The following is a 17,974-nucleotide window of genomic DNA, read 5'->3' on the forward strand; positions in this document are numbered from 1 at the left end:
GATTCAGTATTGATCCTTTATAAGGTAATCCATCCTTTGTCTCTGGTTGCTTTAAAATTCTTCACTTTGGTTTATGTTGATTTTATTACTCTAAGTGCAGTTTTATATTTATTCATCTCATAATATCAGAACTTGGAGTATAGTTTCACTCAAAGAACGTATGTCTTACCTCAGTTCTGGGAAGTTATAAGCTGTTGTTTTCAAATAGCAAATTGTTTTCAAATTGCCTTTATCTTCCTTGGCTGCATTCTGTATAATATCCTCAGATCTGTCTTCTAGTTTGCAAATTTTCTTCAAATATGCCTAATGTGCTCTTAAACTTGTCCTAGAGGTTTTCAATTTCAGGGACAATATTTTTCATTTTGCAAGTTCTGTTTGCTTCTTTCATACCTGTTTGTTCTTTTTTCATTCCTTAGTTTTTCATTATGGATTTTAGCCTGTCTTAGCTCTTTAAGTAAGCATGTTTTAAATTATTATAGTCTCTTTCAGATTGTTCTGTTATTTCAAATTCTTAATAGGCCAGTCTTCCGTTTGTTGTGTCTGCTGACTGTTCTCCATACTGTAAGGAAGAAACATACCTTGTATCCACATGTGATTTGTAGTTTTTGTTTGTGTGCTCATCTTCAGCACGGATTATTTTTATGTGTGCACATGAGGAAATTTCGTGTGTCCTGGTTTGCAGAAGTAAGAATTCCTCGGAAGGGATACCTGAAGTTTAGGTTTCTCACGAGAGACGTTTTTTCTTCTCTTATCCAGAGCCCCAGGAAGAGACATGCTTCACTTTCCTGGGGTTGTGGACAGAGATTTTATGTGTCCATTTCACTGAGAGTGTAGCCCTTCTCAGGCTGTAATTGCCTTTTCAGCTCTCACCTCTGTACCTATATCAGCATTAAATTTCCAGCCTTTATCCTTTATATATAGTCTGTAATATATATATGTATAATATATAGTATATTCATATATATAAAATTTCAGATACAGATATGGGTATCTAGATAGATATATACCTTCATAGGTATACCTATCTAGATATCTATATCTATATCTGAAATCTTTCCAAGTAGCTTTTTGTCAGCTGTCAGCTTTTGAGATTACCCTGGCTGTAAGTTGCTGATAAGCCTTTTCTTTTGCATACTTTTTGAACTGAACTATGTACTTGAAACTTTTGTTTATTTGTTATATTTTTATCAAGCATTTTATGTGTTCATAGCATTTTGTCTGCTTGTAAAATTGTGTTAAAGTTTGTAAAAACTTTAACCTATGCTGCTGAAAACAGAAAGCTAATTTCTTTTTATGTTTTTCTGTGTGTCTTATTTTACTGTAAGAGTTTGAAAGCTAGATATCCTATTTTTAATGTAACTCATGGTCACCGTAATGATTTCCGTAAGCATTTTCAAATGTTTATTCATTTACTTTTATTGAGCAAAGTTAATAGCAAAGTAATTTTTAAATTTCTCATTATGGAAGAATAGTGCTTCTTCCCTCCATGTTGTGTATCCTAGTAATCATTAGTATAAAATGTGAACTTATATACTTCATTTTTACTTTTTATTCTGTTTTCCTTCTGTTGTAGTAACATTAAAAAATCTTACAACATTTTTTCGTGTGTTTTAGAAAACCTATCCTTTTTCATTTTTACCCTCAGGTTTCCCAGTCCTGAGTTCTTAATTTTTTTTGTCCATGTTCTGAAACATTTCTTTGAGTAATTTATTCAGGAAACATGGCTAGATGGTATATTTACTTAGTTCTTACATATCTAGGAATGTCTCTTGGCTTCACAAGTGAACAACAGTTTACCAGGCTATAAAATTCTTAGGAAATTGTGTTAGGTAGGTTCAAGCCAACTGCTGAAATAAAGAGGTCCAAAGTTATAGATCAAATAAGATAGAAATTGAATTCTCTGTAATCTAAGACTTATTATGTAACAGCAATCAATCTAGGCCTGATAGATGGCTTTGTTCCACAGGGCCATCTAGGCTGGTGGGGCCACATCAATCATCACATCATTTGGCTTCCACTTCTGGGTCCAAGGTGGATGCTGCAGTTGGCATTGTTTTTTAGCCAGTGGGAAGGGGAAGGAGGAAGTCCACTGCGAGTAGATTTACATGTAAGATAATGATCCATAAGTTTTATACAGCACTTGTATTCATATTCTGTTGTCTCAGGTTTGGCACATAACTACACCTACTCTTAAGGGAGGCTGGATTTTGTAGATTCTACCTTGGCACCGTAGATTCTATTACTAAAAGAAAGAGGGGAGGATGGGTAGGATACTGCATTCCCAACCACAATCTGTGGAAATTTTTTGTTCAAATTTTTGTTAATGTTACTTTCTTTGTTTGGGTCCTTATTCTTTCTTCCTTGCTCCCCTCCTCCCTCCCTTTGAAATGTTAATTCATGCCATTTTCAATTTTTCTTTAAAGTGGAAGTTTTATTTTTTATTTTTAAAAAATTTTCTCTTTTTTTCAGACATTTAAAAAAATATATAAATTTATTTATTTTTGGTTGAGTTGGGTCTTTGTTGCTGCATGCAGGCTTTCTCTACTTGCGGCGAGTGAGGGCTACTCTTCGTTGTGGCTCACGGGCTCTAGGCGTGTGGGCTTCAGTAGTTGTGGCACCCGAGCTTAGTTGCTCTGCAGGATGTGAGATCTTCCCAGACCAGGGCTTGAACTCGTGTCCTCTGCATTGGCAAGCAGATTCTTAACCACTGCGCCATTTCCACTTCCCTAAATTGGAAGTTTTATATCTTAATTTTATGTGTTCATTTTATATCAAGGATATTAACTCTCTGTCATGTTTCTGGAAAATCTTTTTTTAAACAATTTTGATATTTGCCTTTTAAATCTGTATATCGTGTTTTTAGTACTTTTCCTTTTTAGTACCTTTCCTTCCCTTTATTCATATAGTTTATATTCTAACACATAGATTAATTTCTCCTCTTCTATTGACTTAATAATTATTACATCTAACTACCTTTTTACAAATGTATAGCCTTTCATTACAACTCTTTGCCTGTTCCCATTAACTGTCTTTAATAGCTGAAAAACTTTTATGTCATCACCAGGGAGCTTATAGAAGATACTGATACCGGAGCTTAAGGAAAGTGATGGCTTTGCCTAGGTGCCCTCCTCTAGAGTTGATGTAGATTAAGTTGCCTAGAGTGGCTTCCTCTATAGTGAATGTAAGTTAGACACTGTGTGGTTTAACAAACAGAACCCCAGAAAAGTAGCTGAGGTCACTGATGAAAGAACAGATAATTAGCTGCCATAATTTCAATGAGGGATTTTACATTCCTTATTGTAGAAAATATGTTTGGATTATTTGTATAGGATTTTAGAAGTAGCTTTAATGTGTAATTACCTTAAAAGTCAGTTTGTTAACTAGGAAATGAGAGATAAATAACTTAGTTGCTAATATTGTTTTTGAAGGGAGAAATTCAGAAAATATATTTTTTGAGAAGTTAAAGGAAGACAGTATTCCTGCTCCTCGCTCTGTCGGCAATATTAAAATCAACTTTACCCCTCGAGTATTCCCAACTGCTCTCCGGGAATCACAGGTAGCAGAAGAAGAGGAGGTTGGTATACTTGCTGTTAGTTACAGTGACCACAATGAAAATATTTTTTATTCCATATATTGAAACTGTTACTGGGTCTGAATTTTTAAAGTAGTCATTAAGCTAAAGATATTACTTCATGAAAAAATTTAATATTTCCTTTTGACAAAAATATATTTTGCAGGATTTTTTTTTTTTTTTTGGCTCCAGAATGCTGATGAGAAAACACTGATTTAATATCCAGTGTTGTTGCTTATCCCAGGAGATAAAATGTTGCATGTGCATTTATTTTATCAAATACATCATTTTCCATAATAGATTTGTAAACTTTGGGTCAGTGTATGTTGCGGTAAGAAAAGATTTGTAAATTTATTACTTTATTACAATTAATTATTAATATCAAGTATTTCTAATGTGACATTTGGCATTAATAGCTTTCATTCATTTATAAATTCCTGAGCTCTGGGATTTTGAATATTGTATATTTAGTTGTGTAAGCACTAAGAACTGCTTTTTTTTTTTTTTTTTTACTGTAAGGTGTGAACTGATACCTCTCTCAATTGAAAAGTTGTGGAAATAATTGAATCTCCTTAAGATATAATGACAATTTATAAATATTAACTTTTTTCTTATTATTAACAGCATATTTCTATATTTTATTATTAAAGTATCTCTGTAACTATAAAATTATAATTATATAAAAAATCATTTATATGTTTTTATAATGTAAAAAAATATATATATATATTATAAACAAGAAAAATAAAACAATATTCACATGAACTCCCAGAAATTTGGATGAAATTTGGACTAGAAATTTTTATACATTTGATCTTGATCAGCTAGTGAAGTTTAAAAAAAAGCTTAAAGATGTATAAAACCTAGAAGTTTAAAATCACCACCATCAAATATTTTATCAGTCTGCTCAGACTGCTATAACAAAGTACATAGACTGGGTGGCTTAAAGAACAGGCAATTATTTCTCACAGTTCTGGAGGCTGGGAAGACCAAGGTCAGGATGCTGGGGTGGGGTGGGGTGGGGAAGAGCATGCCCTCTGGTCTCTCCCTCTTCTTATAAGGACACTAACCTTATGATGGAAGTCTCATACTCATAGCCTCATCCAAGCTTAATTATCGCCCAAAGGCCCCATCTCCAAATACCATCACATTGGTGATTAGGGCTTCAACATATGAATTTTGGAGGACACAAACATTCAGTCCATAACAAATAGTATTTCCATCTTGTATAGGAAAATGGAAAATCTAAAAGTAACTTTTAATAAAACAAGACTTTTGTGTCCTTCATTAAACTTCATTCTCATTTCAGTGGTTACATAAACAAGCAGAGGCACGAAGAGCAATGAATACTGACATTCCTGAACTTTGTGATTTAAAAGAAGAGGAAAAGAACCCAGAATGGTTGAAGGACAAAGGAAAGTAAGTTGTTTGAACTCTGGCCATGAGACTTAAAATAAATTTATGTAGATATTAATACTTACATATTTTCTAGTTATCTTGACGTGTGTGTGTGATTTTTGGGGAGAAATAATGCAAATATGCCAATTCTGTAGGTAATGCTTCCATATTTAAAAAGTCAGATCTTATAACAATTAAATAAGGCTCTTATTTTTATCGCTTTTGTATTTATATGTCATGGAAATGAAAAATATCATGTATTTTGGATTGCTTATCAAAATCCCTTTTTAAATCACTTAACGTTTAACATAAGTCCTTCATAATACTTCCCTTAAAATCATGGCTCTTTAAAAGTGTAGCTACTTTGATTAGTCATATCCATCTTTAAAAGATTATCAAATTATCCTATAAATTATCATTTTATATCCAGACAATCCTTTTATTTATTTATACGTGGCTCTATGTGTAACCTTTTAGACAATTAACAACAATGAATTCTGCTATATTCTGTGGTAATTTGAGTTAATATTTTGAGGCAATTGTAGACATTATTTATCTCATTTTATACACTTTTGTATTATTTTCCTATTGCTGCCATAGCAAGCTACCACAAACTTAGTGGCTTAAAACAATACAAGTTTATTATCTTATAGTTCTGGAGGTCAGAAGTCTAAAATGGGTTTTGCTGGGCTAAAATCAAGATATCAGTTGCAATCCTTCTGGAGGCTGTAAGGGAGAATCTATTTTCTTGGGTTTTCCAGCTTTGAGACTGCCCACATTCCTTGGCTTATGGCCCCCAACCAGCAGTTGCGTCACTCTGGACTTTGCTTCCAATTTCCTTGTCTGACTCTGGCTCTCCTGCCTTCCTCTTTTATAAGTGCCCTTATAATTACATTAGTCCCACTTGTATAATCCAGGATAATCTCCTACCGCAAGATCCATAACTTAATCACATCTGCAAGGTTCTTTCTAACTAACCATTTTAGTTAATATATTCACAGGTTTTGGGGATTAGGATGTGGACATCTTTGGTGGGGAGATTTGTCTAACCACAAAGTCTGTGTTTTTCTTTTCTCGTCTTCTCTCTGTTCTTTCTTGGTCTTTTCTCATATCTGATAACAACACCAGAGATTGATTTGTGGAGTTGAGCTGGAGTTAACAATTTTTCTGAAGTTCAGAAGCCTGGGGCTGACAGGTTTGTTCCTCTTACTCCCAACAAAAATCCCCTCTCCTTCTCTCCCTTCTTCTCCATCTATTGAACCATTAAATAAACACCTGTTGATTGCTTGCGGTTTGTCAGACTGTAGGCTAGGCTCTGAGCTACAGAGATCAGTAGAGGAGAGAGACATATACAAATACTTATAACACTGTGTGGGAAGTACAATACATAGAAAGAACAAGGTAAAATGAGAATACAGAAGAGGGGCACCTAACCTTAAAGGAAGGAAGGTAGTTTCAGGAAGAGCTTCCTAAAGATTATAGCACCTGAGCTCCTCTTAATGATAAGTAGGAGTTTCAGGAGGAAGGACAGAAAGGCATTCATTTTAAGCAGAGGAGACAGTATGAGCAAAAGCTCAGAGACAAGAATAGGGTGATATATAGGTCAGGAACTGGGTAGTTTATTGCTTGCTAAAACATAAATTTGATGCTAGGAATAATGCCAAATGAACCTAGAAAAATAGGCAGTGGCCTCGTGTTATTCTTATATTTTATTCTGTAAGGTGGGGAAAAAAGTGTTGCAGAAACTATGGCAGAGGTCTTGAACCATGATGACATTGTTATAGGGTGAAGAGGAGAGCAATGTAAGAAATACTCAGGAGGTAAAATAGGGAGGACTTCTTGAGTGATTGTTGGGGAGTGAGAGAAGAGTAGTTGTGGGCGACTTTGGGTTTCTAGTTTGAATGATTGATTATATGATGCCACCAACTGAATTAGAGAACTCTAGAAGAGGGCCATTTAGGAGGGAATGTAGATAAGTTCAGTTTTGAATATGTTGAGTTTGAGCTGTCTCTTGGTGAGTCTGGCTGACAGTGTCCAGCAAGTTTGAAACTCAGGGGAGAGGCCAGCAGTGTATTATGGATTTGGAGGTTATCAGCATTTATGTAGCAGTTGATTTACAAGAGTAGGTGAGATATCTGAAAAGAGCACGTAGACCAGAGGAGTAGTGGCCTAAGGATAAAACCCTGTGACCTACCAACATTTGAAGATCTGGTAAAATAAAGGAGTACACAAAAATACTCCCAGAAGCCAATGGATTAGAAACTTTCAGAGTTTTTGTTTTGTCTTGTTCTTCTTTAAGAATAGACAAGGTTTGAATAGATGTGCAGATAAGACAGAAGAGGTGGCTGAAAGATCCTTGAGAAGAGTGGAGAAAATTGGGTCAAGACCAAAGGTAGATGGTTTATCCCGATTTTGATTTTGTTTTTCCTCTTGTTAAAAGTTGCATTCATTTTTACACTTTATAATAAAGATATATCTTTTGAAAAAAATTTACAATGTACATCAAATCAAAGTCCCACTTGATTTTTGTTTTTGTTTTTTTAACATCTTTATTGGAGTATAATTGCTTTACAATGGTGTGTTAGTTTCTGCTTTATAACAAAGTGAATCAGTTATACATATACTTATGTTCCCATATCTCTTCCCTCTTGCATCTCCCTCCCTCCCACCCTCCCTATCCCACCCCTCTAGGTGGTTACAAAGCACCGAGCTGATCTCCCTGTGCTATGCGGCTGCTTCCCACTAGCTATCTATTTTACGTTTGGTAGTGTATATATGTCCATGCCACTCTCTCACTTTGTCACAGCTTACCCTTCCCCCACCCCATAACCTCAAGTCCATTCTCTAGTAGGTCTGTGTCTTTATTCCCGTCTTGCCCCTAGGTTCTTCCTGACCTTTTTTTTTCCTTAGATTCCATATCCATGTGTTAGCATACGGTATTTGTTTTTCTCTTTCTGACTTACTTCACTCTGTATGACAGGCTCTAGGTCCATCCACCTCACTACAAATAACTCAATTTCGTTTCTTCTTTATGGTTGAGTAATATTCCATTATATATATGTGCCACATCTTCTTTATCCATTCATCTGTTGATGGACACTTAGGTTGCTTCCATGTCCTGGCTATTGTAAATAGAGCTGCAATGAACATTTTGGTACATGTCTCCTTTTGAATTCTGGTTTTCTCAGGGTATATGCCCAGTAGTGGGATTGCTGGGTCATATGGTAGTTCTATTTTTAGTTTTTAAAGGAATCTCCATACTGTTCTCTACAGTGGCTGTATCAATTTACATTCCCACCAACAGTGCAAGAGGGTTCCCTTTTCTCTACACCCTCTCCAGCATTTATTGTTTGTAGATTTTTTGATGATGGCCATTCTGACCGGTGTGAGATGATATCTCATTGTAGTTTTGATTTGCATTTCTCTAATGATTAATGATGTTGAGCATTCTTTCATGTGTTTGTTGGTAATTTGTATATCTTCTTTGGAGAAATGTCTATTTAGGTCTTATGCCCATTTTTGGATTGGGTTGTTTGTTTTTTTGATATTGAGCTGCATGAGCTGCTTGTAAATTTTGGAGATTAATCCTTTGTCAGTTGCTTCGTTTGCAAATATATTCTCCCATTCTGAGGGTTGTCTTTTGGTCTTGTTTATGGTTTCCTTTGCTGTGCAAAAGCTTTTAAGTTTCATTAGGTCCCATTTGTTTATTTTTATTGTCATTTCTCTAGTAGGCGGGTCAAAAAGGATCTTACTGTGATTTATGTCATAGAGTGTTCTGCCTATGTTCTCCTCTAAGAGTTTTATAGTGTCTGGCCTTACATTTAGGTCTTTAATCCATTTTGGGTTTATTTTTGTGTATGGTGTTAGGGAGTGTTCTAATTTCATACTTTTACATGTACCTGTCCAGTTTTCCCAGCACCACTTACTGAAGAGGCTGTCTTTTCTCCACTGTATATTCTTGCCTCCTTTATCAAAGATAAGGTGACCATATGTGCGTGGGTTTATCTCTGGGTTTTCTATCCTTTTCCATTGATCTATATTTCTATTTTTGTGCCAGTACCATACTGTCTTTTTTTTTTTTTTTAATATCTGAAACATTTATATTAACATATTTCCATACATATTTCCATACAAATACAAATATAAGATTTTTAGAAATTTCATATGTCTGAAACATTTATATTAACATATTTCCATACATATTTCCATACAAATACAAATATAAGATTTTTAGAAATTTCATGTAATGTCTGAAACATTTATATTAACATATTTCCATACAAATAACCCAATGAAAGTTTAGTATTAGTTGTTTTGTTTGTTTGTTTTTTTATACTGCAGGTTCTTATTAGGCATCAATTTTATACACATCAGTGTATACATGTCAATCCCAATCGCCCAATTCAGCACACCACCATCCCCACCCCACCGCAGTTTTCCCCCCTTGGTGTCCATATGTCCATTCTCTACATCTGTGTCTCAACTTCTGCCCTGCAAACCGGCTCATCTGTACCATTTTTCTAGGTTCCACATACATGCATTAATATACGATATTTGTTTTTCTCTTTCTGACTTACTTCACTCTGTATGACAGTCTCTAGATCCATCCACTTCTCAACAAATGACTCAATTTCGTTCCTTTTTATGGCTGAGTAATATTCCATTGTATATATGTACCACATCTTCTTTATCCATTCGTCTGTTGATGGGCATTTAGGTTGCTTCCATGACCTGGCTATTGTAAATAGTGCTGCAATGAACATTCGGGTGCATGTGTCTTTTTGAATTACGGTTTTCTCTGGGTATATGCCCAGTAGTGGGATTGCTGGGTCATATGGTAATTCTATTTTTAGTTTTTTAAGGAACCTCCATATTGTTCTCCATAGTGGCTGTATCAATTTACATTCCCACCAACAGTGCAAGAGGTTTCCCTTTTCTCCACACCCTCTCCAGCATTTGTTGTTTGTAGATTTTCTGATGATGCCCATACTAACAGGAGTGAGGTGATACCTCATTGTAGTTTTGATTTGCATTTCTCTAATAATTAGTGATGTTGAGCATCTTTTCATGTGCTTCGTGGCCGTCTGTATGTCTTCTTTGGAGAAATGTCTATTTAGGTCTTCTGCCCATTTTTGGATTGGGGTGTTTGTTTCTTTAATATTGAGCTGAATGAGCTGTTTATATATTTTGGAGATTAATCCTTTGTCCGTTGATTCGTTTGCAAATATTTTCTCCCATTCTGAGGGTTGTCTTTTCGTCTTGTTTATGGTTTCCTTTGCTGTGCAAAAGCTTTGAAGTTTCATTAGGTCCCATTTGTTTATTTTTGTTTTTATTTCCATTACTCTAGGAGGTGGATCAAAAAAGATCTTGCTGTGATTTATGTCAAAGAGTGTTCTTCCTATGTTTTCCTCTAAGAGTTTTATAGTGTCCAGTCTTGTATTTAGGTCTCTAATCCATTTTGAGTTTATTTTTGTGTATGGTGTTAGGGAGTATTCTAATTTCATTCCTTTACATGTAGCTGTCCAGTTTTCCCAGCACCACTTATTGAAGAGACTATCTTTTCTCCATTGTATATCTTTGCCTCCTTTGTCATAGATTAGTTGACCATAGGTGCGTGGGTTAATCTCTGGGCTTTCTATCTTGTTTCATTGATCTCTGTTTCTGTTTTTGTGCCAGTACCATATTGTCTTGATTACTGTAGCTTTGTAGTATAGTCTGAAGTCAGGGAGTCTGATTCCTCCAGCTCCATTTTTTTGCCTCAAGACTGCTTTGGCTATTCGGGGTCTTTTGTGTCTCCATACAAATTTTAAGATGATTTGTTCTAGCTCCATAAAAAATGCCATTAGTAATTTGATAGGGATTGCATTGAATCTGTAGATTGCTTTGGGGAGTATACTCATTTTCACAATGTTGATTCTTCCAATCCAAGAACATGGTATATCTCTCCATCTGTTGGTATCATCTTTAATTTCTTTCATCAGTGTCTTATAGTTTTCTGCATACAGGTCTTTTGTCTCCCTAGGTAGGTTTATTCCTAGGTATTTTATTCTTTTTGTTGCAATGGTAAATGGGAGTGTTTCCATAATTTCTCTTTCAGATTTTTCATCATTAGTGTATAGGAATGCAAGAGATTTCTGTGCATTAATTTTGTATCCTGCAACTTTACCATATTCATTAATTAGCTCTAGCAGTTTTCTGGTGGCAGTTTTAGGATTCTCTATGTATAGTATCATGTCATCTGCAAACAGTGACAGTTTTACTTCTTCTTTTCTAGATATGGTCAATCCAGGTTGCATCACAGCCCCTGAACGAATTTTGTAAGAATTTCTCTCTCTTTCACTGTCTTTGTTTCACGGGTTTTTAAAAGTAATTTATTTTTATAATGGGGTTTAGCTGCTTTTCACTGCTGTGTTTATGACGCTTTACACCCACTTGACTCACTTCCAGAGAGATATCAATACATAGGTTTCAAGATTCTTACTTACCATACTGTCTTGATTACTGTAGCTTTGTAGTATAGTCTGAACTCAGGGAGCCTGATTCCTCCAGCTCCGTTTTTCTTTCTCAAGATTGCTTTGGCTATTCGGGGTCTTTTGTGTTTCCATCCAAATTGGGAAATTTTTTGTTCTAGTTCTGTGAAAAATGCCATTGGCAGTTTGATAGAGATTGCATTGAATCTGTAGATTGCTTTGGGTAGTAGAGTCATTTTCACATTGTTGATTCTTCCAATCCAAGAACATGGTATTTCTCTCCATCTATTTGTATTATCTTTAATTTCTTTCATCACTGTCTTATAATTTTCTGCATACAGGTCTTTTGTCTCCTTAGGTAGGTTTATTCCTAGGTATTTTATTCCTTTTGTTGCAGTGGTAAATGGGAGTGTTTTCTTAATTTCACTTTCAGATTTTTCATCATTAGTATATAGGAATGCTAGAGATTTCTGTGCATTAATTTTGTATCCTGCTACTTTACCAAATTCATTGATTAGCTCTAGTAGTTTTCTGGTAGCATCTTTAGGATTCTCTATGTATAGTATCATTTTATCTGCAAACAGTGACAGCTTTACTTCTTCTTTTCCGATTTGGATTCCTTTTATTTCTTTGTCTTCTCTGATTGCTGTGGCTAACACTTCCAAAACTATGTTGAATAATAGTGGTGAGAGTGGGCAACCTTGTCTTGTTCCTGATCTTAGTGGAAATGGTTTCAGTTTTTCACCATTGAGGACGATGTTGGCTGTGGGTTTGTCATATATGGCTTTTATTATTTTGAGGAAAGTTCCCTCTATGCCTACTTTCTGCAGGCCTTTTATCATAAATGGGTGTTGAATTTTGTCGAAAGCTTTCTCTGCATCTATTGAGATGATCATATGGTTTTTCTCCTTCATTTTGTTACTATGGTGTATCACATTGATTGATTTGTGTGTATTGAAGAATCCTTGCATTCCTGGGATAAACCCCACATGATCATGGTGTATGATTCTTTTAATGTGCTGTTGGATTCTGTTTGCTAGTATTTTGTTGAGGATTTTTCCATCTATGTTCATCAGTGATATTGGCCTGTAGTTTTCTTTCTTTGTGGTATCTTTGTCTGGTTTTGGTATCAGGGTGATGGTGGCCTCGTAGAATGAGTTTGGGAGTGTTCCTCCCTCTGCTATATTTTGGAAGAGTTTGAGAAGGATAGGTGTTAGCTCTTCTCTAAATGTTTGATAGAATTCACCTGTGAAGCCATCTGGTCCTGGGCTTTTGTTTGTTGGAAGATTTTTAATCACAGTTTGAATTTCAGTGCTTGTGATTGGTCTGTTCATATTTTCTATTTCTTCCTGGTTCAGTCTTGGAAGGTTGTGCATTTCTAAGAATTTGTCCATTTCTTCCAGGTTGTCCATTTTATTGGCATACTGTTGCTTGTAGTAATCTCTCATGATCCTTTGTATTTCTGCAGTGTCAGTTGTTACTTCTCCTTTTTCATTTGTAATTCTATTGATTTGAGTCTTCTCCCTTTTTTTCTTGATGAGTCTGGCTAGTGGTTTATAAATTTTGTTTATCTTCTCAAAGAACCAGCTGTTACTTTTATTGATCTTTGCTCTCATTTCCTTCATTTCTTTTTCATTTATTTCTGATCTGATCTTTATAATTTCTTTCCTTCTGCTAACTTTGGGGTTTTTTTGTTCTTCTTTCTCTAATTGCTTTAGGTGTAAGGTTAGGTTGTTTATCTGAGATGTTTCTTGTTTTTTAAGGTAGGATTGTATTGCTATAAACTTCCCTCTTAGAACTGCTTTTGCTGCATCGCATAGGTTTTGGGTCATCATGTTTTCACTGTCATTTGTTTCTAGGTATTTTTTGATTTCCTCTTTGATTTCTTCAGTGATCTCTTGGTTATTAAGTAGTGTATTGTTTAGCCTCCATGTGTTTGTATTTTTTACAGATTTTTTCCTGTAATTAATATCTAGTCTCATAGCGTTGTGGTCGGAAAAGATACTTGATACGATTCAATTTCCTTAAATTTACCAAGGCTTGATTTGTGACCCAAGATATGATCTACCCTGAGAATGTTCCATGAGCACTTGAGAAAAATGTGTATTCTGTTGTTTTTGGATGGAATATCCTATAAATATCAATTAAGTCCATCTTGTTTAATGTATCATTTAAAGCTTGTGTTTCCTTATTTATTTTCATTTTGGATGATCTGTCCATTGGTGAAAGTGGGGTGTTAAAGTCCCCTACTATGATGGTGTTGCTGTCGATTTCCCCTTTTATGGCTGTTAGTATTTGCCTTATGTATTGAGGTGCTCCTATGTGGAGTGCATAAATATTTACAATTGTTAAATCTTCCTCTTGGATCGATCCCTTGATCATTATATAGTGTCCTTCTTTGTCTCTTGTAATAGTCTTCATTTTAAAGTCTATTTTGTCTGATATGAGAACTGCTACTCCAGCTTTCTTTTGATTTCCATTTGCATGGAATATCTGTTTCCATCCCCTCACTTTCAGTCTGTATGTGTCCCTAGGTCTGAAGTGGGTCTCTTGTAGACAGCATATATACGGGTCTTGTTTTTGTATCCATTCAGCCAGTCTATGTCTTTTGCTTGGAGCATTTAATCCATTTGCATCTAAGGTAATTATTGATATGTATGTTCCTATTATCATTTTCTTAATTGTTTTGGGTTTGTTATTGTAGGTCTTTTCTTTCTCTTGTGTTTCCTGCCTAGAGAAGTTCCTTTAGCATTTGTTGTAAAGCTGGTTTGGTGGTGCTGAATTCTCTTAGCTTTTGCTTGTCTGTAAAGGTTTTAATTTCTCCATCAAATCTGAATGAGATCCTTGCTAGGTAGAGTAATCTTGGTTGTAGGTTTTTCTCCTTCATCACTTTAAATATGTCCTGCTACTCCCTTCTGGCTTGCAGAGTTTCTGCTGAAAGATCAGCTGTTAACCTTATAGGGAATCCCTTGTGTGTTATTTGTTGCTTTTCCCTTGCTACTTTTAATATTTTTTCTTTGTATTTAATTTTTGATAGTTTGATTAATATGTGTCTTGGCGTGTTTCTGCTTGGATTTGTCCTGTATGGGACTCTCTGTGCTTCCTGGACTTGATTAACTATTTCCTCTCCCATATTAGGGAAGTTTTCAACTATAATCTCTTCAAATATTTTCTCAGTCCCTTTCTTTTTCTCTTCTTTTTTGGGACTCCTATAATTTGAATGTTGGTGCGTTTAATGGTGTCCCAGAGGTCTCCGAGACTGTCCTCAATTCTTTTCGTTCTTTTTTCTTTATTCTGCTCTGCAGTAGTTATTTCCACTATTTTATCTTCCAGGTCACTTATCTGTTCTTCTGCCTCGGTTATTCTGCTATTGATCCCTTCTAGAGAATTTTTAATTTCATTTATTGTGTTGTTCATCACTGTTTGTTTGCTCTTTAGTTCTTCTAGGTCCTTGTTAAACGTTTCTTGTATTTTCTCTATTCTATTTCCAAGATTTTGGATCATCTTTACTATCATTATTATGAATTCTTTTTCAGGTAGACTGCCTATTTCCTCTTCATTTGTTAGGTCTGGTGGGTGTTTGCCTCGCTCCTTCATCTGCTGTGTGTTTTTCTGTCTTATCATTTTGCTTAACTTACTGTGTTTGGGGTCTCCTTTTTGCAGGCTGCAGGTTCGTAGTTCCTGTTGTTTTTGGTGTCTGTCCCCAGTGGCTAAGGTTGGTTCAGTGGGTTGTGTAGGCTTCCTGGTGGAGGGGAGTAGTGCCTGTGTTCTGGTGGATGAGGCTGGATCTTGTGTTTCTGGTGGGCAGGTCCACGTCTGATGGTGTGTTTTGGGGTGTCTGTGGCCTTATGATTTTAGGCAGCCTCTCTGCTAGTGGATGGGGTTGTGTTCCTGTCTTGCTAGTTGTTTGGCATGGGGTGTCTAGCACTGTAGCTTGCTGGTCATTGAGTGAAGCTGGGTCTTGGCCTTGAGATGGAGATTTCTGGGAGATTTTCGCTGTTTGGTATTACATGGAGCTGGGAGGTCTCTTGTGGACCAGTGTCCTTAACTTGGCTCTCCCACCTCAGTGGCACAGCCCTGACGCCTTGCTGGAGCACCAAGAGCCTTTCATCCACAGGGCTCAGAATAAAAGGGAGAAAAAATAGAAAGAAAGAAAGAAGAAGATAAAATTAAATAAAATAAAGTAAAATAAAATAAAATAAAGTTATTAAAATAAAAAATAATTATTAAGAAAAATTTTTTTAAAAGTTAAAAAAAACTCAAAAAATGGACAGACAGAACCCTAGGACAAATGGTAAAAGCAAAGCTATACAGACAAAATCACACACAGAAGCATACACATACACACTCACAACAAGAGAAAAAGGGAAAAAAAAATATATCTTTGCTCCCAAAGTCTACCTCCTCAATTTGGGATGATTCGTTGTCTATTCAGGTATTCCACAGATGCAGAATACATCAAGTTGATTGTGGAGATTTAATCCGCTGCTCCTGAGACTGCTGGGAGAGATTTCCCTTTCTCTTTGTTCGCACAGCTCCTGGGGTTCAGATTTGGATTTGGACCCGCCTCTGCATGTAGGTCTCCTGAGGGCGTCTGTTCTTCTCTCAGTCAGGACGGGGTTAAAGGAGTAGCTGATTTGGGGGCTCTGGCTCACTCAGGCCGGGGGAGGGGAGGGGTACAGATGTGGGGCGAGCCTGCGGCGGCAGAGGCCGGCGTGACTTGCACCAGCCTGAGGTGCCCCGTGCGTTCTCCCGGGGAAGTTGTGCCTGGATCACGGGACCCTGGCCATGGCGGGCTGCACAGGCTCCCAGGGGGAAGGTGTGGAGAGTGACCTGTGCTTGCACACAGGCTTCTTGGTGGCTGCAGCAGCAGCCTTAGCATCCCATGCCCGTCTCTGGGGTCTGCGCTGATAGCCGCGGTTCGCGCCTGTCTCTGGAGCTCCTTTAAGCGGCGATCTTAATCCTCTCTCCTCGCGCACCAGGAAACAAAGAGGCAAGAAAAAGTCTCTTGCCTCTTCGGCAGGTCCAGACTTTTTCCCAGACTCCGTCCCGGCTAGCCGTGGTGCACTAGCCCCCTTCAGGCTGTGTTCACGCGGCCAACCCCAGTCCTCTCCCTGCGATCCGACCGAAGCCTGAACCTCAGCTCCCAGCCCCCGCCCGCCCCGGCGGGTGAGCAGACAAGCCTCTCGGGCTGGTGAGTGCTGCTCGGCACCGATTCTCTGTGCGGGAATCTCTCCGCTTTGCCCTCCGCACCCCTGTTGCTGCGCTCTCCTCCATGGCTCCGAAGCTCCCCCCTTCACCACCCACAGTCTCCGCCCGTGAAAGGGCTTCCTAGTGTGTGGAAACCTTTCCTCCTTCACAGCTCCCTCCCACTGGTGCAGGTCCCGTCCCTATTCTTTTGTCTCTGTTTTTTCTTTTGCCCTACGCAGGTACGTGGGGAGTTTCTTGCCTTTTAGGAGGTCTGAGATCTTCTACCAGCGTTCAGTAGGTGTTCTGTAGGAGTTGTTCCACATGCAGATGTATTTCTGATGTATTTGTGGAGAGGAAGGTGATCTCCGCGTCTTACGCTTCCGCCATCTTGAAGCTCCAACCCCCCTTGGTTTTTACCCAGTCTACTGGCCTTCTGCCTGCCCTGTCCCCCAGGTGTATCCAGTCTAAATTATTTGTTTAATAGTGTTTGCTTATCTTTAAGCTGCCATTGTCATAATCACAGTTATTATGTTCATAGCTTGTGATAGGTTACAAGAGCTTCACATATACTATCTCATTAAATCCTCACAACTGTAGTTGGCTAGGAACCACTGCTTTTGCACTCATTTAACAAATGTTTATTGAGAGGCTAGCAGCTTTGCACAAAATAGCTCTTTTAATTCCTTTAGCAATCTAGCTAGTTGGATATTATTATCTTTATTACGATTTTATAAATGTAGAACAGGGCTAGAGAGGTTACGAAACTTGTCTCAGGTGGTAGTTTATAAGTAGAACCAGGATTCAATCCCAGGTCAATATGATTATGAAGCTTGTGTTTCAGATAGTGCTGTGCACCTCTCACAGATAAATAACATCTTCTTCCTGTCCTTTTGTTCCAGTTGTTCAGCCTTCGTGAAGGCAGCCCAAGTGGTGTGACCATGAATTGCTCTTCCTTGCAGCCTGAGAGTACTGAAGTGTGCATAGCTGAAGGTGCTCTCCTGTTGGATTGGTTTCTTTGGTCTAGAAAATATTGAAAGATTAAGTTGCAATAGACAGAGTTTATTTTCTGAGATGGAAGGAAAGAAAGTGAAGGCAAGTATTAAACTAGATACATTTCTAACAATAATTGCTTGGTGGGTACTGTTGAGGGCTCTGCTAGATTCTTAGAGAATGTGAATTCATAGAGATGCCAGTCAGTATAGCTATGTGATTTATCTTTTATAGTGTTTAGTGTTTTGGATTTAAGAATAGATCATTGATCCAAGGTTGGAGTTTTGACTGACAAGTACAGCAGAAGACTAGTAGTGCAAGGGACCAGATTGCTCATGGAAAAATAGCTCGGATA

At 37.2% G+C, this 17,974-nt stretch overlaps 1 protein-coding gene across 2 annotated transcripts in view; it reads left to right on the plus strand.

The window, feature by feature from the left end:
* The window catches only part of DNAAF4 (dynein axonemal assembly factor 4), an 82,468-nt gene that overhangs the window by 52,496 nt on the left and 11,998 nt on the right, over window positions 1-17,974 (plus strand). For both annotated transcript variants that reach the window (XM_059913249.1, XM_059913248.1), the window contains exons 5-6: window positions 3,429-3,574; window positions 4,881-4,990. In XM_059913249.1, coding sequence (XP_059769232.1) covers window positions 3,429-3,574; window positions 4,881-4,990 — 256 coding nt within the window. The remainder of the gene's footprint in view (window positions 1-3,428; window positions 3,575-4,880; window positions 4,991-17,974) is intronic.

This window comes from Balaenoptera ricei, chromosome 2 (assembly GCF_028023285.1).
Source record: "Balaenoptera ricei isolate mBalRic1 chromosome 2, mBalRic1.hap2, whole genome shotgun sequence".
Taxonomy (NCBI): Eukaryota; Metazoa; Chordata; class Mammalia; order Artiodactyla; family Balaenopteridae; genus Balaenoptera; species Balaenoptera ricei.